The 22,258-nt window shown below is 31.6% G+C and overlaps 2 protein-coding genes and 2 non-coding genes across 5 annotated transcripts; all 4 read right to left on the reverse strand.

Moving 5' to 3' along the window:
* Positions 1-53: 53 nt before the first annotated feature.
* Positions 54-4,186, reverse strand: LOC121228283 (uncharacterized). The gene is made up of 6 exons (XM_041111691.1): positions 4,151-4,186; positions 2,731-2,939; positions 1,459-2,621; positions 1,048-1,342; positions 642-945; positions 54-547 (listed from the first exon to the last, which is right to left on the reverse strand). The coding sequence occupies exons 2-5, from the start codon at positions 2,936-2,938 to the stop codon at positions 782-784; spliced, it is 1,830 nt and encodes a 609-aa protein (XP_040967625.1). The 5' UTR covers position 2,939; positions 4,151-4,186; the 3' UTR covers positions 54-547; positions 642-781.
* Positions 4,187-6,227: 2,041 nt separating this feature from the next.
* On the reverse strand, positions 6,228-6,300 carry TRNAK-UUU (transfer RNA lysine (anticodon UUU)). The gene has a single exon. It is a non-coding gene; the product is annotated as a tRNA-Lys (tRNA).
* Positions 6,301-7,706: 1,406 nt separating this feature from the next.
* On the reverse strand, positions 7,707-7,779 carry TRNAK-UUU (transfer RNA lysine (anticodon UUU)). The gene has a single exon. It is a non-coding gene; the product is annotated as a tRNA-Lys (tRNA).
* Positions 7,780-7,954: 175 nt separating this feature from the next.
* Positions 7,955-20,542, reverse strand: LOC107933320 (probable sodium/metabolite cotransporter BASS1, chloroplastic). 2 transcript variants are annotated; one of them, XM_041111692.1, is made up of 7 exons: positions 19,991-20,542; positions 19,671-19,811; positions 19,163-19,318; positions 18,767-18,888; positions 18,501-18,662; positions 18,351-18,411; positions 7,955-8,316 (listed from the first exon to the last, which is right to left on the reverse strand). In XM_041111692.1, exons 1-7 carry the CDS (start codon positions 20,387-20,389, stop codon positions 8,140-8,142), a joined length of 1,218 nt encoding a protein of 405 aa, XP_040967626.1. In that variant the 5' UTR covers positions 20,390-20,542; the 3' UTR covers positions 7,955-8,139. The 2 variants fall into 2 exon arrangements, with proteins under 2 accessions (XP_040967626.1, XP_016720996.1); XM_016865507.2 differs by lacking the exon at positions 7,955-8,316 and adding an exon at positions 17,955-18,265.
* Between the last annotated feature and the right edge of the window lie 1,716 nt (positions 20,543-22,258).

A 22,258-nucleotide genomic window follows, 5' to 3' on the forward strand; every position in this document is an offset into this window, starting at 1 on the left:
TCTCCTCCATACTGACTAGAAGACCTAATTTCACCTCTATCACCACCATATCCGTCATCCTCATCAATTGGACTTAAACCACCACCATCGGGTCCATCGCCACTCTGACTTGGAGTTGAACTAGAACTTGAATGAGACAAAATTTGTTGTTGCGATTGATCAACATCCATTTCATCATCAGAGGTATCCACAGGCAACACACCGGCATTTTCACCATCTAACAATGGATTCTCTTTCTCATGAAGCCATTCTGATAGTGGATCAACATCTTCAAAGATATAATCAAGGCTGATAGGATTAAAACTAACATTTATATCATCAGTGCTCATTCTTTGTTGATGCCTCATCTTAAGCCTCATATTATAATAGGTAAACACTAGTTTTTCAAGTTTTTTATACTTTAACCTATTTCTTGCCTTGGTGTGAATATAACTAAATGTGCTCCAATTTCGTTCGCAATTTGATGCTGAAGTTGTTTGACTAAGCACTTTAATTGCTAATTTTTGTAATTCGGGAACACATGTGCCATATATCATCCACCACTCAGCTGCATAATATTATTTAAATTTCAAAATAACTTTAAAATGTACAATATAATTAAATAATATAAATTAAATTAAATAATTTAATTAACTGTTTACCCGGATTCATTTGCTTCCAAGCTCTTTGTGCTTGTGGAGTACCGAATGTCTCATGTTTATCTCTAAATAATAACAACTGCATAAATAAAAGATAGAGTAAAAATAAAAATAAAAATTCTATTTCAAATTATTTAACTAAGTTACAAATAATAGTAGTTGAATCTAACCTGATTAACCATTCTGATTTGAGTATCCATAGAAGGTTCTAATCTTTCAATTACTGATCGTGTACCTTCTAATGTTTCTATTAATACATTCTCAGAATGCTCCACCCCAAATTGAAATTGAGGGTTGAGAAAATAACCTAAGTATAATTTATAAGAATATCATCAAATAATAATAATCTAAAGCTTAAAATAATAAAATATAAAAATAGTTCTTAATTATATGAAATATTTTATCTTACCAGCTGAATGCAAGTCGGAATGCATAAAATTCCATCTATTGTCAATAATCTTTTCATACTCTGTGAAATATCGACAATTTTGTTGAATTGCTCGTTTAGCCCTATCAATAGCCTCATAAATAAAGCCCATCGTTGGTTTTTCATCGCTATCCACAAGTCTCAATACTCTTACTAAGGGCTCATAAACTTTTATGAGGTCATTGGCTTTTTTCCAAAAATCTTTTCCCAAAACAATTTTTTTGGCTTCATAAGCAGGCCCTGACTTTTGCTTTCCCCATTTTGATTCTTTAAATTCCTATATATTCATAAGAAAAATTTTAAAATAATATAATTTAAATTATTTGGAACTAATAAAATCACTAAAGGTTACTATATTTAAGTAATTATATTAACTAATTATAAAATACTGACCTTTGAATTAAACATTTCTCTCAAACCTTGCTTTTGTCTTGTTATCTCTTCAAGTTGAATGAAATGAGTTGCAAATCGAGTAAGAGCGGGTCGAAGTATTTGTTTCCCTTGTGTATACTTCTTCATCAAATCAACAGTCCAAATGTGATTGTATATAAAGCAAGTCACTTTCTTTGCCTCATCTAACACTTTTGCTACACTGGGCTTTTTCCCAATATCTTCAAGGCATAAATCTAAACAGTGAGCTGCACATGAGGTCCAATATAGATGTTGTCTTTTCAACATTAACTTTTTTCCAGCAGCTTTCATTGCTGCCTCATTATCAGTCACTATTTGGACAATGTAATTTTCTCCAATTTCTTCTACAACTGAATCTAACAAACGGTAGTAGAATTCAGCATCTCTACTACGGACACTTGAGACATCTACCGATTTCCAAAAAATGGTTCCTTTACTGCAATAAACAAGGAAATTAATGATGTGCATTTGATTCAAACTGTTGGTCCAACCATCACACATTAGAGTTGCACCCAATTCTTTCCAATGAGTCTTTAGTACATTTACCCAATCATGAACTCGTTGATACTCTGACTCCAAATACACATCTGAAACCTCATAAGGTGTTGGGAGCTTTACACCTTGTCCAACTTCTGTTGCCACTTGAATTAAGTTATACAACCATGGAGAGCTTGCTAATTGAAAAGGAAGTCTTTCATATATTATAAATTTAGATACCGCTTCACCTATCTTCCTTCGAAAACTCTTTAAAAAAGAGTCATTGACCTTTGGTTGCTTTGAACTTTTGCTTCTAACCAATTCAGGTATAGCTCCCCTTAAGGTAAATTCAGACTCACCTGGAATAGATTTACTTGTTCTTTCTCTATTATGTTCTCTAGCTGATCCATGAGAAGATCGCCCTTCTTCATAAATGTTATCCCAACCACCAGTACTTCGTCTGAATTCTTCCCTTCTATGCCACTCGTGTTGTGATTGGATACTTTCTCGAGTTGCTTGCCTTATAGCAGAAACCTCATCAATGAATCCCTCATGCTCATCCTCCTCTTCTGTTAATTGAGATAAGAATTCATCTTTTCTCCTCTTTTTGTCTATTTTCTTTGTGTTGCTTTCTTTTAGTACATTCATCATACTTTCTCTAATGACACCTGTTAATAAAATAAAAATAATTCACACTTTATATTATTATCAATTATATATAATCTTTATTGATAAATTTACAATAACATTTAATAATAATAATAAAGTATCACATACCAGTAACATTAGGGCATGGTGCAACATTGCCGGTTTTATGAGCAATGTGCTCTTTAAGTCGTGTTATTCCTCCTTTCACAACTTTACCACAAAGTTTACATACGATACTTCCTCTCGCATTTGGCACTAGAGTTCCAAAGTGCCAACCTATATCATTACTTGGTGCACCCTCCAATCCTTTAGTCGGGAACTCTTCACGTGGTGGCATGCTTTATTTTTATTTATATAAGAAACATAAAATTATATTTAGAAATATAAGCAACTCATTACTTATATAGTTATATTATCAACAATATAATACCAAAAAAAGTAAACAAAATTTAAAGCTAAAGTAAAGACCTAATATTATAGAAATAAATAAATATTGTGTAAAAAATTTAATAATAATAATAATACTGGTAATAAATAATAATAATAATAATAATAATAATAATAATAATCATGATGATGATGATGATGATGGTATTAATAATAATAATAACAATAATAAAAATCTTAAAATTAAAAATTATATGAAAGGATATACTATATAGATAAATAAAATGATATAATAAAATAAATGTATTTAAAATATTTAGGTAAATAAATATGAAAAGAAATATAATTGAAATAATAATGCAAAACTAATTAAATTTTAATAATATGGTAATAATAACAAGTAAATAAATAATAAAATAAAAAAAGGAAAAATAATAATAGTAATAGTAATATTAAATTAATTAATTTAATAATAAAATAGCAAAAATAACAAAAAGGGACTAAATCGAACTTAAAACATAAATTTGCGGCAAATCCGAAATAAATAAAAAGAAAAAGGACCAAATTGAATGCACAAATAACAAAAATGGATCAAATGGGAAATAATCCTCATCCTTCAAAACGCACAGCTTCAAGGTGGACCAAATTGAAATACGAAATAAATTATAGGACAAAATTAAAAAAGAAATAAGCTTGATTGTAAATAATAAAAAATAGGAAGGGCTAAAAGCGCAATAAACCCTTCTGTTAAAAACACGCGGATCCTAGGAAACGGGTCGGGTAAGTGCGCGGGTTAGGCCGAAACGGCGTCGTTTTGGTGCCAGAGTGGCCTGCCCAAAACGGCGTCGTTTTGAAGGCCTATTTAAATGAAAAAATTTTCAGAATCTTCATTTCAGCCATTCTTCAAATAATTTTTTTGCCTTTTTCTCTCAATTATCTTTCTTCTCTGCCGTTGCCCAGAATCCGGCCATCGGCCACCGTGGCAGCCGCCGATCACCGGCGACGGCGCCGCCGTGCACGGTGGTCGGAAATCGCCGAAACCATTTTAACCCCCCTTTTTTTGTGTAGAATATAGATCTAGGGATAAAAATATCAAAAAATCACTCTATGTTGCAGATTCAAGACATGCAAGTACTTTACTGGGTTAGTTTTCTCTACTTACTTGATCTATTGCTTTGCTTGCTGCCTGTGCCCTGTGGCTGTGTTTTTGCCTTGCCGAAATATGGAGAATGAAGAAATATATTTTGCCTTTTCGTTTGCTTGTGATTCTATGAAATGTGAGTTTGTGAGTCTGACTTGCTGAGTACTGCCTTGTATTGTGTTGTGTGAGTGAGTTTTGATTTTTTTAATCGACTTTCAGATTCAGTCTTTTACTTTACTTTGTTTTGATTGCAGGTTGGGAGGGAATATATTCCCTTGTCTTTTGTTTTATTATGAAGTACAATTATTCAGTCTTTCTTCTCACTTTTCACTATTCACTTCAATATTTCATTCACCAGAATCATCATCCATGTCCATCTACAGCACTTGATTTTTTTTTTAATTTACGGAAACGGAAAATAACGGGAATAGCGGCCCGTTATTGCCGCAATTGTCCGTTATCCGTTAAATTGCGGCCGCTATCCACCGTTATCGGTGTGAATCCGCTTCCCTCCGTTATTTTCAGCAATAGCGGTTTCGGTCGGCGGTGCTACCGCTATATAACGGCCGTTATTCTAAAAACGTTCCGTTATTTGAATCCCTGGTCGTGATACCCACTTTCGAGTGTTGCAATATTAATCCTATATACCCCGTTTTGTACCGTTTAAGCTCCGAATGACCCCGTTTGTAATTAAAGTTTAGGAATAAAACAATAATATAACAAAATAATAGAAATAAAACCAGAGTATAACAACCAAATTGGTTATAAACTCCACTAACTCTGTCTTATTGTCTCAACTACAATATCATAATACGTTCCAGTATTGGTTACCAGCGGTAGGCTTCTTCACTTATCCGCTCTCTCCACACTGGCTATAAACTTCACTTCTCCCACCACATATGTAGTAGTACCGGGCTGTCGCAGAATCAATTCCAAGCTAGGGCCTTGATGATTATCAGAAATAATCTTAAGACATGCTTCTCCAATTCCACTGTCGTAGGGCACCGGACTGAAGTGAGCTCTTTTGTCATTTATGTTAGTACCAAACATCTCGATGGATGGCCATTGGCAAGGATTGGCAAACATGTTGATCGGTGCAATATCAGGCTGGTGGTGTGCTCCAGCTTCGACAGTAGTTCCATCGGGTTCATGACGAATGAAATAAGGAGCAGGAGAATTAGGAAGGGTCCCGTGTTGGTTCATGGCGGGAGGCTCCTCCACTTCAACCATATAGTGGGAAGAGCCATCTTTATCTTTGTACATGGTGATTCTGTCCCCAACTTTGAGTTTATTATGAACAACAAACCTTATCCATCCATGAGAGAGAACAAGTTTAAGGCACCCGTTTCTTCGAACAGTACAGTCAACTTCCGAGATCCTTCCGGCGTACATGAGTTGAATTCTGGCTACAAGGCTTCCATTGAAAGGTGGGAAGAGATGCAGTTGTTAATTATATTTTTGAATTTTTTTTTAACCATCCACCTTTCTTCTTTCTTTCAATTTTTTTAATAGATTTAATAAAAACACCATTAAAAAAGTTAATCATTGACTTGAAATTTCATTCTAGGAATATTTTTAATGAAATATAATTTATTATTTAAATAACTCAATAAGATAATTACATGTAAAAAATAATAAAATAAATAATATATTAAATTAAAAAATAACTCTTAACTTAAAGAAAATAAACATAATTATCTAAAAAAATTAACTCAATAGAAAAACTTCTCAATAAAACAAATATATGAAAGATTGAAATTTAAAAAAATATATTAAAACTATGAATTTATTTATTAAATCTATTAAAAATGCAGTTTGAAAAAACAAATCATTAAACGTTAATAGTAAAATTAATCAATAACATATTCTAACCATCCAACCAGAAACAAGCAATTTGTAGAACAGTCGGCGAAAGGACATTCTCGTCGTTCTATTAAAAAGATCATTGCTTAGAATGTGGAGGCGTGTCCACGTGTCACCCAAAATTTAACCTTTGACTTTGTCTAAAAATAGTAATTTGGTGTAAAAAAGAAGTGCACGTGTGCATAAAATTATATTCGCTGTGTAAAGAAAATACACGTGAATTTAACCAAAATGACGCCATCTGTGGAAATCGAACCCACAACCACGTGGTTAAAAGCCACGCGCTCTACCGGCTGAGCTAAGACGGCTAGTCATTAGCTGCCTCCAAAAGAGGATAACTTGCTAGCCTGAGCCAAGTAAAATTTTATTAAAATAAACACAAATGGAAAAATCTGTATATAGTATTGAAATAATTGGACTAACTTGTATAGCATTGGACTAAAATAAACACAGATTTTATTAAAATAAACACAAAGAGGGATAACTTGTATAGCATTGGACTAAAATGGGTTCTTCAATTCATGGAATTAATGTTTCTTTCTATATATAGTATTGAAATGATTGGCTACAAATTAAATAGTGTAGGAACCAAAATTTTGATAAAATAATAATTAGATTTGAATTTTTAAATTTAAGTTTTTTAATAAAAATATAAATTTAAATTTATAAAAATTCTAAATTTAATTTTTTTAAATAAAAATTTGTTTTAGAATTTAGAATTTACAAAATCTGAAAAACATCAAAAGATAAATTTTAAAATAATCAATTTTTTTCTCACAAAATTTGTCTAAGTTAGAGCCGTTTAAGGGTCGAGCAGTTTACTCAACCCAATAGATCCAGATCAAAAATTTGATTTAATAAATTGTCAATTTTACAAATTGCATAGTGTATTGGGAAGTGGGCACTTCCTCGTACACATATTAGTCATTCCATATCTTTCAACAATTTCTTTAAATGCATATAATTAAATTAAAATTAGAGTTTCGTGTATATAATTATACCAAGTCAAAATTTATATATCAAATTGCAATTAAACTAAATCTCATATATAATTTTGATATTTATTTAAAAAAAGAAAGGCAATAATTGTACATAGTTGCATGTGTATATAAAAATTAAATATCAAGTTAACTTCTGCTATGAATGCAATCAGTGATATTATCTATACACGCATTCTGATATAAATGCAATCAGTAATATTATCTATACACACAAATTTGGAGAGGAAAAAACATTTTAAGTTGAAAGTTAATCTTTTTAAAAAATTATTTAAAAATTATTATTAATGTAGTAATAAAAATTTATTTATAGCTCCATTAAAAAACATTGATTCAATATCTAAACATATTAATTTTAAATTTTTTATTTAAAAATTATATAAAATAAAAAAATGTAATAACAATCATTTAATAAAATATAGATATACTTTTCATTTTAATTTTAAAAATATAATTTAATTTTTATCATGTTGTATTGGGAGCTGTATAATGTGGATGTTGACAATTGGCCTATTTAGGCCAACTTCAAAAAGTAAAATTTTAACCTTTGACTTTAACTAATTAGATGGTAAAATATTTTGAAGACTTATGTTCTCAGAGTACGGTTTATCTTTGTCTGAAAATAGTAATTTCCTGTCGTGTAAAAAAAAGTGCACGTGTTATATTCGCGGTATAGGAAAAACTACACGTGTATAAAATGAAAATTTAACCGAACGCGCCGTCTGTGGGAATCGAACCCACGACCACGTGGTTAAAAGCCACGCGCTCTACCGGCTGAGCTAAGACGGCTATTTGGAGACTTTCCTTAAATTTAGTTAATAATTTTAAAACAATTGTTGAATAGAACTAACCGTAGACTTGCAGTCTTGTCTCTTGTTATTTTAGCAAGTTTATTTATTTATATATATACTCTCTTCTTTATTACACATTTGTTTAAATTTTTTTGAAATTTGATAAGTGAGAATAAAGGTTAATCATTTATCGCTGCCATTGCCATTCTAATTAATGCAAAACATGTTATTTATATTTCCCCTTCAATGCAAAATACACACATCATTGACTTTGATGATTACATACATTAACATACATACAAAATGATGAAGAAGAAGAATGGAAAAAAAGGGTGAGTTTCAATTTTCAAGTTCAACCTCACTCTTGATCTTCAACTTCCTGTTTTGAACCACTGATCTGTCTCCAAAAGAAGCCTAAGCTGCTACCCATTATATTCATAATCACTGCCGACATGGCAGGCGGTAACGCTACAACTGGAGAACTGAAATGAGTTGTTGCCAACACCACTCCTAATGAAGAATTTTGCATGCCAACCTGAGTGGGAGATTTCATCAAACACATGTCATGCAATATACGAAAAGTTCATAAAGGATTTGGTATAAATCTCGGAGATGCGTACCTCGACTGATATTGCTCGTCGCTCTGCTTCTCGGAACTACAAATTGTTGCTGATATGTACCTGCAAATGGTGAAGTCGAGTCGTTCCTTAGTTTCGTTGGAAGTTTGTACCGAGTGTAATAAAAACGAGGAGCAAGTTAGTGATTCTCACCCTACAAAGAAACCGGTAAAATGTAGCAACATCACGGAAAGTATTACGGCAGTGCAGTCAATTGGCCAGATCTCTGTCCCATTTTTCCGAACAGTGCAGTCAATTGGCCAGATCACTGTCCCATACATTAGCTGAATCCTGACTGCATGGCCTCCATTGAAGGCTGGCAAAGAAGGCAGGATTTTTCCCGGAATCGCCAACCTCTTGTTGATATCAGTAGCTGTAAGTTTTTTAGTGAAGGGCTGAGAGGCCATGGCTTTCTAGCTAATGGGCTAAAAGCTGTGCTTTTGGAGGTAGAATTTACGCAAAAACAAAAGCTTGTATGTATGTACATATATATTTTTCACTACTATAAAAAACAGAATATGTGTGTGAAAGCCCACATAGGGGTTATCCGGAAACCTTTTTTTTTGCCACCTTCGATAAACTTTCCCTTTAATTATTATTCTTGCTATATTGTTATTTAATATTAAATATGATTTTGATTATTATTTAATCCATATTTAAATTATTTTTAGAATAATTTATTTTTAATATGTGTTTGGATTAATGGTGTCTTTCACTATTCACTAATTATAAAATGGACATAAAAACATTCGTACCACAAAGAAATTGAGGAATTACCTTGCCAAAGAAGAATAATTGATTACAACTTATTTTGAGGTTTAACCTCAAATATGTATTCCATGATCCGCAATAGTATAAATATAAAAAAATATTATTCTATTATTTATTATAAAAATAACAAATTATTATAACAAATACAAATGGGGGACAGAAATAAATAAATAAAAGATATTCAAAAAGATTTGGAATATAATTTTTTCCCGGACATGAAAAATTCCATCTTTATTCTTATTTTAATTACTTTACTTAATACTTTTGACTATTTAGAATAATTTTTTTTTAAAAATATGTGTTTGATTAATGGTGTCTTTCACTATTCATTAATTATAAAATGTACATAAAAAGATTGGTACCACAAAGAGCTTGTCAAAGAAGAATGAGTTTTTTCAAGCTCCCTTATAATTAGAGGTTAAATAGAATTTACTACTAAATTACTGAATTTATGTCATATCTATTATAATAAAGCTTTTAATTGGTATTATCCATTAATATACTAAATTTTAACTCGGTTTGAAGATCAACAAAAATATAATCTTTTTTAAGTATTCTTTTTCTTTTTATATTTATATAAATTAATAAATCTAAATTTAAACCTTCAATTTTACTATTTCAATCGAAACATCATTTACTTATTATTTTAATTAACTTTTTAATAAATATATTTTGTACATGACTCATCTAATGAATGTGATATATTAAGAGTAGAACCATCTTCTTATTTAATTAATTACTAAAACAAGGCTATTCTTTTTCTAAATTTGGTTAGGTATATACTAACAATAGATAGATGCTTACATATTAAAAATAAATAGAATTTGGGATGTCTATTCTGACGGGATAACTTTTGCTTTTTTAGGGATGGGGGCGGTGGGAATCTAGAAACATCAATATTTAAAAGATTATTAAATTGGGGGGTCATGAATGATCCCCAATCAGGAAACCACACATTGAATCACTTAGGGTAGTAGGAGGTTAGATATGTACACAGACAATGTATCAATTAGCCAACTTCAATTTAAGGTGGCAGTTAAACTTATATATTTTTGAAGTGTCTTTTGACGTTGTGTCTGTGGTTCTTCAACAAGACAAGCCTTTGAGTTGATGTATCTTTGTTCTATTTTTCACTAAAAAGAAATCAATCACTTTTCATATTTGAAATACGTCTAATATTTTTATCTAAGCTTATTTTTTAGGTTTAATTTTTAATTAATATTTTAATAATTTTTAGGCTTAAATAATTAAAAACTCGATTAAACTCTTATTATTAGTATTTCTTCGCGTCAAATGCCACATATTATCAGTTAATGATAATTTATTAGAGAATTTGACAGAGAATCATATTTCACGAATTTAATTTACTGTTAACTTTCGATTAAAAATTTAATTAGTTGTAATTTTTCAATTAGGTTTTTAGTTGATTTTTTAAGAAATAACTCAAATAAATTAATTATTTACGAAAATGACCTACTTGCAAAATTATGTACGAAAATGACCCGTTTTGAACAGTGAACCTCTGTGTCGTTGTTGTCATTGGCGGCAACACCCTTCATAATGGGTCAATCATTAGCTGGTTTTAAATATATATATATATAATTTCTTTGGGTGCTTTCATAGTCATTGACAGCATCAGACTGAAGTGTAATTACATAATACGTTTAGGGACCTACTGAAGCAACTATCCTTTTTAAATTGGATGAAAAAAGGGTGATGCTACAAGAAACCCAATTAACTACTTTTAAATTTTTATCTATTTGCATGTTAGGTTTGTCCTCTTTTAAAATTAAATTTAAATAACCCTTAAAAATATAAAAATAAAAAGAAGTAAACTCTTTTCATTTTTTAAAATTATTTTAAAAACAATAGATTTAAAAAATTATATAAAATTTTTATTTAAATTATTCAAATATATCACTCAAAAAATTTGAAAAAAGAATTTGAGAAAGAGTTATTGTAACAACCTAAATTTCAGTGGTGTCGGAACAGTGATTCGAGATCACTAAATCCGACAAAGGAGTAGGAAATATTATTAATTTAGTGAGTATAAATTAAATGTGAAGTTAGGAAAAATTTTGAAATAGTGAATAGTGTACTAAAAATAAATATTAAAATAATTAGAATCGAAAACGAGGTATCGAGACCTCGGGAACTTTAAATCGAGCCATAAATATTTTTATAAATATTTATGGAGTGTTAATATGTTAGTATTAAAGTTTCGTCAAGAAATTTTAAAGTTTTGATGGTTAATTGAACAAAAAGGACTAAATTGTATCAAATGCAAAATTATGGAAAATGATTAAATAGCTTAATTGATAAAAGAAAGAGGGTTTAAAAGGAAAATAGACCCAAGGTCTATTTGGGCTGGACGGCAAGGGCATGAAATCAGCAAGAAAATAAGGAGAGTTAAGGGAAAAATTGGAAAATTGCAAAATTTACTTAATAAAGCTAGGACTAAAGTGGAATTATCTAGATTTCTCTTTATTTTTCTGCATTCTCATCAGAAAAACGCCATGGAGGAGTTCTATTAAGCTTATTTTTCATATTTTTACTCCAAGTAAGTTCAATTCTTGATTATTTCTTGAAATTTTTGTGTTTTTGTGACTTTTACAACTAGGTCCACTTGTTGAATTCATTAGTTTTTGATTCTATCAAAGAAATTGAAAGTTTCTATACATATGTGCTGGAAGTATATGATGATTTTGCATGGAATTAGAGCTTTAAATTGTTTATATGTTGATTTTATTGTAAGAATTGAATAGAAAGTGAATGTTTGGGACCTAATTGTAAAAGAGTTTGAAGTTAGAGTTTTATGTGGAAATTCTGAATTTCAATAGTCATGAAATAACTTATAATGTTTATGAAAAGTATTAATTGAGAAAATTATCTTAATTGAGGGGTTAATTGAGCAAGGACTGAATTGTATGAATTGTGAAATTTGGGGCAAAATGGAAATCAACATTTTGCACTAAAACTGTTTTGGACAGCAGCAGTAGTCTAACTTTGAAAAAATCACCAAAAATTGTATAAATGGAATTAGAGGATGAATAAAATATGAAATTAAAGCTTATTGAGTCTAGTTTCTTATAAAAGAAATTATGTAAGCAATGGAATTGTAAATTATGAGATACAATAACTTTTGTTAGACAAGGTCAGAATGATGTCGGGTTCCCCTGTTTTGACTTTGTAAAATCATCAAAAATTGGATAAAAATAATTAAGGGCTTAAATTTATATTTTTAGAATCCTGAATGAGTCTATTTTCAAGATAAACAAACGGGAACATCATTTGAATCCTGTACGAGGAGATAATTAATTTTTAGTGAAGAAGGGTCGGAACTGTCAGACAGCAAAACATGAGAGACTTCAATGAATAAACTGTATTAATTGGCCAAACCAAAACTTATGAAATTTTTATGGTAAGAAGATAGGTGAATCTAGTTTCTAGGAAAATTTATGGATCTTAATTTGGACTTCTGTAGCTCAAGATAAAAATAATTTAGTGACTATGACACAAATGGACAGCTTGAATATTCACATAAGTAGATAGTGAAAATTATGGATAACGTTATCTACAAGTGTGTTGTTTATACTAAGGATGTGGATGGAGAGGAGGAGGGGAAAAATATACAAAAAAAATATATGAATGACTCGTGTATAAATTGATCACATGCCCGATTATAATCGATAAGTGTTGAATTAGAAATGATATAATGTTTTATTTGGAATATTTATAATGAAATTATGATTATCGCTATAATACAAAAATCGAACTTGTGAATTTATATAACTAAATTTAGTGACCATTTGTTAATATTATTAAATTTCAATATTATTTTATGAATGGTGATTAATATTTATGTATGTTAATTGTTGAAAATAAGTAAATTATGTACAAAAGTTATGAAATTAAATTGAGAATTTCGGAGGAACGGAATGCAGGAAATGAGTACAATCTTTCAGTGAAAAAGATGAATTGACGGTAAATTACCCAAGTAAACCGAGATTCAGCATTTGTTGCTAATTCTCGTGTTTGCTTTCCGTTTAGCTCTTACGAGCTTCCGTTAACTCATATAAGTTTCAGTTAACCCTTTTGGGGTTTCAGTTCAGCTCTGGTGAGCTTCAGTTAGCCTTCGAGCTTCCGTTTAGCACTTCTGTGCTTCAGTCAGCCTTTGGGCTTCCGTTTAGCACTTGTGTGCTTCAGTTAGCCTTTGAGCTTCCGTTTAGCACTTGTGTGCTTCAGTTAAGTTAGCCTCCGGGCTTCCGTTTAGCACTTATGTGCTTCAGCTAAACTTCGGGCTTCAGATCACAAAGGACTCAATTCCGTAAGACGTTCTCTAATTTGACAAAGATTGGTAAGTGAGATATGAAATTAGTATTGGTAGACTTATGGTTATTATTGATATTAATCTGAAATAAGTGTACCCATTGATATTTAAATGATTCAATGGGTAAAGTTCTGATATTAAATAATATGAGCTTGAAATGAATTATTACCGATATATACCTGAAATATATGGAAATAATGGTACGTGAATTATTAATAATGAAATGAATGATAAATGTTTATAAAGAAACAATAAAAGAATGATATGTATCATGATATGTAAAAACGTAATTATCTTTAACATGTTGTTACAAGGGAAATTATGTATGTTGAGACGAGCAATAAACTCAAGTGTGATATGATGAGAAAATAAGTTTATCTATGTTGAATTTATATGAATATGTTCAAGTATGCTAACAAGTGTTGCTGTTGATGCTTAGACAAGTGCCAAGCTATTGGTTAAATGGTAAAATGTTTATTTTTGTATGATGTGTTGAAAGGGTAAGCGCTCAAATGAAAATGTACTTGTGCTCGTGAGAGAGTGGCAAGTTTTAAGTTATGCAATATCTTATGAAATGACTTATCATGTGATTAATTGAAAAGAATTATGTCCAAACGCACTAGCTTGTGGGTATGATGGCATGGTATGCTTATAACCGGTGTGTTATACATAAAGAATGAGTGTGGAAAGTAAAGAAATACATATGAAAATAAAGGAACTCGGAAAAGTTAAAATTTTATTAAGCTAGAGATGATATGTATAAATAATGCTGTGGATTTATTTACTTTGTGAATTGATGAATATAACTTCCTGAATATTGTGTGAACCACACAACCTAGCCATACAGCCTGTGACCTCTTGCAGTATTAAAAAAAAATTTTAAATGTTTTCGAAAAAAATTTTTGAGTTCTCGGTTAAATCCTAATATATATATTCTGGGCTTCGATGGCTCACATAAGAGACACTATGATTAAATTTGATTGATTTCAGGTATGAATGTTATGTGAAGCAAAATTTTTGTTAAATGATCTGTAAATTTTGGTAATACTCTGAATCCCTATTCTGGCGACGGATACGGTTTAAGGGTATTACAGTTATTTTCGTAATTATTAAAACTTTTGGGTCAATTTAAAAAAAACCCCTTAGGCTTGGCTTTTGGGGTGAGATGCCAGCAACTTTTGTACTTTCCTGGTTGGGATTTGGGGACCAATCCATTTGATGAATTTGCACGGGTGCGTTTTTGCCGAAAGCGTAGCGTAGATTGAGAAATGAAAAAGAACCAATTATTTGACAATTTGAAAAGGGTTTTTATTACATACAAACACGCATACATGTAAGAAAAACATAATTTTTTTTATAGAATAGCATCATAGGTAGGATTCAGCTAAGATCAATTGGTTTAGCATTCCCTAACCAATACCTCAACTATTTCCAAATTTCTAAATTAACATAATAATAGAAATAAAACCAGAATATAACAACCAACTGGTTATCAACACTAACTTTGTCTTATTGTCTCAATTGGTTATCGGCTCTCTCCACATTGGGTGGCGCCAAAGTCAAATCTAACTTCACTTCTCCCACATATGGGGGTGGAATAGGACCGGCTTGTCGCAGAACCAAGTCCAAGCTAAGGTCTTTATGATGATCAGTAATAATCTCTGGATATGCTTCTCCAATTCCACCAGCAGCAGTAGTGCCACTGCCGTAGGTCATCAGACTGAAGTGAGCTCTTTCGTTACTCATGTTAGTACCAAACATCCCGATGGATGGCCATTGACAAGCATTGGCAGGCATGTTCATCGGTGCAATATCAGGCTGGTGGTGTGCTCCGGCCAAGTCTTCAGGTACTTCTTTTCTGTATTCGACAGTCGTTTCATCGGGTTTATAATGAATGAAAGAGAGAGCAGGCGAATCAATAAGGGTGCCGTGTTGGTTGCTTGCGGGAGGCTTCTCCATTTCAACCATATAGTGAGAAAAGCCATCTTCATCTTTGTACATGGTGATTCTATCCCCAACTTTGAGTTCGTTAGCAACAACAAACTTTTTCCATCCAACGGAGAGAACAGGTTTAAGGTACCCCTTTTTCCGAACAGTGCACTTAACTTCCCAGATCTTTCCGTCGTACATGAGCTTAATTTTGGCTGGAAGGCGTCCATATGAAGGTAGGAAGAAATCCTGGTACTTTTTCGGGACTGCCAATCTCTTCTTGACGTCAGTGTCAGTGAGTTCCTTAAAGAAAATAATTCCGGAGTGAGCTTCCATGGTGGGTGAAGGGAGTGTATGCAAAGAGGATGATGATACAATGGAAGGCCAAAGGCAATATTTATGCTCTAAAGTAGGGTCCCTCGCAGATCAGTGCAACAGATTTTCTCGTTCTCTAGCCGAAAATATTGACGAAAAATTTAATAAATACGCAGTTGAAGGTAATGACGTAAGCATACAGATACGTAATGCCATTTGAAAGTCGCATTAGAATGTCAAGCCCAAAGGGGTCCCAACTTTTCATTAGGTTCAAAGATAAAAAATTAAATTTTAAATTAAATAATTTGAGTTATTTAAGTTGTTCGAGTTATTCGGATTAACTTAAATATAAAATTAAGTTTTCGGTTTAACTCGAATATAAATTACACAATTTAAGTTATCCGAAAATTTAAATAAGAAAAAGCAAAACTACGTTGTTTTGATAAATGCTTACTGATTAAGTTAAAAGGTAAAACTATTATACTGTTTATGTAGTTAAATAATCTTATATTTCATCTACTAGTTAAATAATCAGTTCATATAAATACAACATTTAGTATAAATAATAAGATTCATTAACTTGACTCGAAATTTTTTGGCTCGATTCAGTTCAATTTGTAAAAAATTCAAATTGAGTTTGATTACAAAAATAGGAATTGTCAACTCAACTAACTTAAATTTTTTTACTTGACTCGATTAGATCAAATACTTACCTCTAAACTATTGCATGCTTTGAAACATCCGAATAAAGGCACATGCGGAATAATCAAGGTGATTTTATAAAAAAATTTAAAGTAAAATTTATTTTATAAAAAAATATAAATAAATTAATAAATTTAACTTTCAAAATTTATAATTTTATTAATTTAATTTTAACTTAATAAATTTATCAATAATATTTATATTAATAGGCTGAATTTATTTACTTTTTTAGAATTAAGAGTAAAATGATAAAAATATGTAAACGTGAATTTTGTATAAATTAATGTTGGTCTAATACTAACAATACCGTTAGTTTTATGAAAATTTATGTTTAAAACTTAAATGTATTTAGTTATTAATATTTTTTAAAAAAAAAGAATTTTATAATGTTATTTCACTTAATCTTAATGCTAATATTATAATTTTGGAATATTTTAAATGTATATCTTTCAATCGAAGCTTTAAAAATATTTTAATTCAAATTAATAGTTTTGAAACTATTCATGTCATTCAACTTTGACAAAAGTCTAGCATCAGAGTATTCAACATGTTGTTCAAAAAGATTAAGACTGTTCGTCATAGAAGAGCCTAGCATTACAGAGCTTAGCATTAGAGTATTCAACATGTTCTTCAAAAAGAAAATAATTTTGCAGATGCCTTGATTAAGACTGTTCACTAACCTTAAAAGGAAAGTTTTATTAAATATGTTTAATGCATAAAATTTTGAATTTTTTAATAAATATTTAATAAATTCACAAGTTAATTTTGAGAAATTGAAAAATTCGTTTCCGTCATATTTCCAAAACTTATAATGTAATTGTAGATTTTATGGCCAAGTATACTACTATAGGATTCACAAATATTCAAGTGTTTTTCGAACCTCCTCAAGCTGTGTAGGACTTAGTTTAGAAAGACATTAGAGGTTTTTGATTTTATGTTGCTATTGTAATCGCTTAGTGACTAAAACTTCTATCACACATGTATGAGTGTGAAAACTATAAATTTAGAACATAAACGTATATTTAAAAATAACATGTATTAACTAATGAAATGTAAGGTTTAGAAATAATAATAATAATAACGATACATATGTAATATATACAAAATTAAAATAAAAAAATAGTTTAATTTGTGAGTAAAAAATTAAAATAAGTAAATATATCATATTAAGAATATTAAATGTATTCTAATTATTTATCATGTTATTGTTATTGTTTTATAGCACGCCAAAAAAAAGAGATCAAACTAGTGAAAAGAAAATTGAATATTATAATTCTATTTTTTAAGAAATTAAATATCAGTTGACTTGTAAGATGAATGCAATTAATTATATTTTCTATACACAAAAATTTGACGAGAAAACATTTTATGTTAAAAGTTTACTTAAGAATTATATATATATACACACATATATATACTCTCTTCTACATTAAATTTTTGTTTGAAATTTTTTGAAAATTGATAAGTGAATAAAGGTTGATCATTTATCGCTGCCATTGCCATTTCTAATTAATGCAAAACATGTTATTTAGATTTCCCCTTCGATGTGAAATACACGCATCATTGACTTTGATGATTACATACATACAAAATGATGCAGAAGAAGGAAAGAAAAGGGTGGGTTTCAATTTTCAAGTTCAACCTCAATCTTGATCTTCAAGTTCCTGTTTTGAACCACTAATCTGTCTCCAAAAGAAGCCTAAGCTGCTACCCATTATATTCATAATCACTGCCGACATGGCGCCCGGTAACGCTACCACCGGAGAAGTGAAATGAGTTGTTGCCAATACCACTCCTAATGAAGAATTTTGCATGCCAACCTGAGTGGGAGATTTCATCAAACACATGTAATGCAATATATGAAGAGTTCATAAGGGATTTGGTATAAAACTCGGAGATGTGCACCTCGATTGATATTGCTCGCCGCTCTGCTTCTCGGAATCTACAAATGGCTGCTGATATGTACCTGCAAATGGTGAAGTCGAGTCGTTCCTTATTTCGTTGGAAGTTTGTACCAAGTGTAATAAAAACGAGGAGCAAGTTAGTGATTCTCACCCTACAAAGAAACCGATAAAATGTAGCAACATCACGGAAAGTATTACGGCACCGAGGTCTCCGGATAATAATGATTGGAGTCGTGAGACTAAAGAGGCATCGGAAGCCAATGATGCATTAACTATTGAGGACTTAAAACGGACGACATTTCCCGAGAAAATGCTGGCAAGGAATCCCAGAAACCAGAAGTTAGAGGGAATAATGAATGGAAGGTAAAAATTAAAACCAGTGAGTATCCAATAGATAAATTTCGATGACCGAATAACCTGCATGCAAGTAGCGATGAAAGTAAAACGGCAAATAAAGGAGCAAATGGTGTAATCATTTTCACCACCAAAGGAAATGTGCTTTGTAGGTAAGAACCGAGCAAAACCGGAGCCACAACCACCTGGAACAAAACATGATCAAATGATAAAACATATGGCAATGGCATACATCTCGACATGTAGAAGATCGCATGAGGCAGAGCCACATCGACCTAGACAAAACATGATCAAACGATAAAACATATGGCAATGGCATACATCTCGACATGTAGAAGATCGCATGAGGCAGAGCCACATCGACCTAGACAAAACATGATCAAATGATAAACATATTGCAATGGCATACGCCTCAACATGTCGAAGATCGTATGAGGCAAAGCATAGAATTGGCTAAACCTGCAGGGTGCTGATGGAAAGTCCAATAGCATCAACAGGAACATATGTTCCTGCTAGAATCACAGTCAAAAGAGGTGTGAGGATCACTGCACCAAGAGTAGTGCAAACCGTCATTACCGTCGATAACGAAACGTCTCCTCGTGCAATAAAGGTCACCTGCAACACTTTTTCAGCAAAAAAAAATGAGGGTAACTTTGCAAAAACGAATCAAATGGGTAAAAATACCATTGAAGCCCGAATACTTGGAGTCAGATTACAGTTCGCCTCTCTACTCATAAAATGGGCAAATTAATCCTCAAAGAGCAAATTGGTCCTTTATGTTAAAATTTCATCCATTTGTAACTGAGATTACTTTGCAATTTTTTGAGTAGAGAGACAAAATACAATCTGACTCAGGGTCTCCATGGTACTTTTGCCGAATCAATGTCTATACCAACAAGAAAAAGCATCCTCAAAATGCAAAGTTTATGCAGAAAAAAGGACTTGAAATGCGAAAGGAAACCCTTACCACAGTGGATGCAGCACCACCAGGACAACAACCTAGCAAAATCAAACCAACAGAAAGAGATGGTGAAAGCCCCAAAGTTTTGCTAATAACCATAGCAAAAGTTGGCATAATTGTGTACTGAGCAACACATCCAAATAGAATCTGATCAAAGTAGGTGAAAAAAGAACTGTTCATAGGCAAAAACTCAAGCAAAATCACTTTATAGGCAAGCCCAAATTCAAGCAAAATCAACTCAATTTGAAAATTGAAGAGGTCTTTGGGTGAACAAATTACAACTGAAAATTTCAAATTACAAGTGAAAAAAAAAAAAGAACACTCACAGAAAGAGGTCTTTGGGTGAACAAATTGAGCAAGTCCTTGAGTTCTAAAGTGAGACCCATAGCCAACATAATCAACCCAAGCGAGAAGCTATATGAAGAAGGTCCTCTCTCCACGAACCAAGCAAAAGCAGACGGCTTAAAACAAGCCACAATGCCACCAACAGTCACATACAAAGGGTAAAAGCTAGCAGCAGTCGATAACATGTTCTCCCATCTGGGTTTTGCTTGAGTGACCGATAAGTGTTCAGAATTATGACTGAGAGAACTGACTATGGGAAGGTAACTGAGTTTTGATGGTGAAGAAACTATGGGTTTTGATGTGTGGGGTTTGAAGGTGAATCTGAGATGGGTTCGTTGTGGTGGTGAAAGGCAGAGTCTGTGGGTTAAAGTGAAGGACATTGTGAAGAAGCTGTGTCAATTTACTTTGCTTTCACCTTTAATGGAAGCTGAAACCATCAAAGAGACAGGAAAATCTTGTAGAAGAGATACAGAGACAGGGAAGCCACGGAAGTGACACGCTAAGACATAAAATCTAAGTGGCAGATCTAGGTCAATTATTGTCTCGTGTGCCATGTTCAGATTTTCAGAGATTCTGCTCCTGTCGCTTTCCTTCATTTAAAATTGGTCGAATTCTATTTTTGATCCCTGTACTGTATTTCATTTGAGGATTTAGTTCATCAAATGTTTTAATTTGAGATAATTTGGTCCTTTTATTATTAATATTATGCTTTACTAAAAAACACTGATATTGTACTAACCAAATTTCGTTAGTGAACGAATCACGAGGTTGCGTTGAATTTTTGTTAAAATGATCATTTGTGGAAAATAACTATTTTAATAATCATGTTTTTTTTAAGTAGAAATTTTGTGGTTTTGAATTTTTTAAAAAGGTTAATGTAAATATGGGTATCCTCGAGATAAACGAGTCCCCAATGTCGTGACTTAAATAAATAAAGAGTGACATCTCGATCTCAAGCTTTTGAAGTCGTGATCGACGACACTCATTGTTTGATAATGTTGTAATGTGATACACATGGTGTCGTGACGAGGAAAGCCAGTAAGTTACATTGCGACTTGGAACCTCCAAAGTCGTGATTCGCGTCAATCCAATAATTTAAAAATCTTCCAATTTGATTTTAATTCAACCTCACGTTAGTGGAATACTTAACATCATGCAAAAATGGGTAAATTGTGTTGTAATTGGTTGTGGCTGCTCCGACAACAAATGTGACATCTTGTAACTTGGACCCATTGATTGGGTTAAGTATGAGGTGTTACGGTTAAGTAATGCGAAATTAAAACAGAAGGAATAAAACTGTAAGTTAAATATAGTACGACTATAAAGATAAATCATAACTTAAACTTTGTTTTTTTTTTAAAAATGAAGAAAATTAATGGAATGTATGAGTTGAGTTGATTTTAGATCAGTCAACCAAGACCAAATCAAACCAAATTTTAGTTGGACCATTTCAAGTTTAAGATTGCTTTCAAATTCAATCCATTTTAGGCTCGGTTTTTTTAGCTTTTTTATGATAAAATCAAATAAAGATTTTCAAGCTATCCACCCTATATTAACACATTTAATACTTTTTATTACTTTTTTTCCTTTCTTAATGGCACCCCAAACTAAATTATACCAAATTAATCCACATTAATAAAAATAAAATACTACTATATATATTAATTAATTACAATTTGCTTGAAACTACAAGAAAGTAAGTATCAAGTTACATATATTTATTGCCAAAACACACACAAACTTACTCTATATATATACTATTCATTACCAATGCCCACCATCTCAAATAGATAAAAAGGGCTAAACAACCCAACAACCCTAGTTGAGGGAAGGACGACCGGCCTTACAACTATTGGGTGCATGAGGCTCGACAAGTGTGGGGGCATCGGTGCTGCCACTCGCCGACTTCTTCTGTTGAACTTGCTGGTGTCCTTCAGTACCATAGCCCTTTTGCTTATAATCTTCCATATCTTTGTAGTTAACATAAGGGCTGGTGTTTACGGGTAACCCTTGTAACATTTCATTGTTTTGTCCTTGTGGGAAAGCTTGTTGTTCATTGGATTTGGACATGATTATGTCTGATTTTTTGTTGTTATTTTGTTTTAAATTGTGTTTGGAATTATAGTGCGTGGCTTTTTTATGCATGAAGCAAATGAACAATGACCAAGAAAGTTGCAAATTTCAAGCTAAAGTAATAATAGAACAATGCCCATGAAAGTAGCAGATTTTCAAGCTTAGAGTGTGGGGGT

This window comes from Gossypium hirsutum, chromosome A04 (assembly GCF_007990345.1).
Source record: "Gossypium hirsutum isolate 1008001.06 chromosome A04, Gossypium_hirsutum_v2.1, whole genome shotgun sequence".
Taxonomy (NCBI): Eukaryota; Viridiplantae; Streptophyta; class Magnoliopsida; order Malvales; family Malvaceae; genus Gossypium; species Gossypium hirsutum.

Coding starts and splice junctions, on each gene's coding strand:
- LOC121228283 (XM_041111691.1), bottom strand. CDS start 2,938: ATGCCACCACGTGAAGAGTTCCCGACTAAAGGATTGGAGGGTGCACCA. Junction 1,343..1,458: donor GAGAAATGTTTAATTCAAAG/GTCAGTATTTTA, acceptor ATGAATATATAG/GAATTTAAAGAATCAAAATG. Junction 946..1,047: donor TTCCGACTTGCATTCAGCTG/GTAAGATAAAAT, acceptor AATTATACTTAG/GTTATTTTCTCAACCCTCAA.
- LOC107933320 (XM_041111692.1), bottom strand. CDS start 20,389: ATGTCCTTCACTTTAACCCACAGACTCTGCCTTTCACCACCACAACGA. Junction 19,812..19,990: donor TCACCCAAAGACCTCTTTCT/GTGAGTGTTCTT, acceptor TACTTTGATCAG/ATTCTATTTGGATGTGTTGC. Junction 18,663..18,766: donor TCATCGCTACTTGCATGCAG/GTTATTCGGTCA, acceptor ATTCCTTGCCAG/CATTTTCTCGGGAAATGTCG.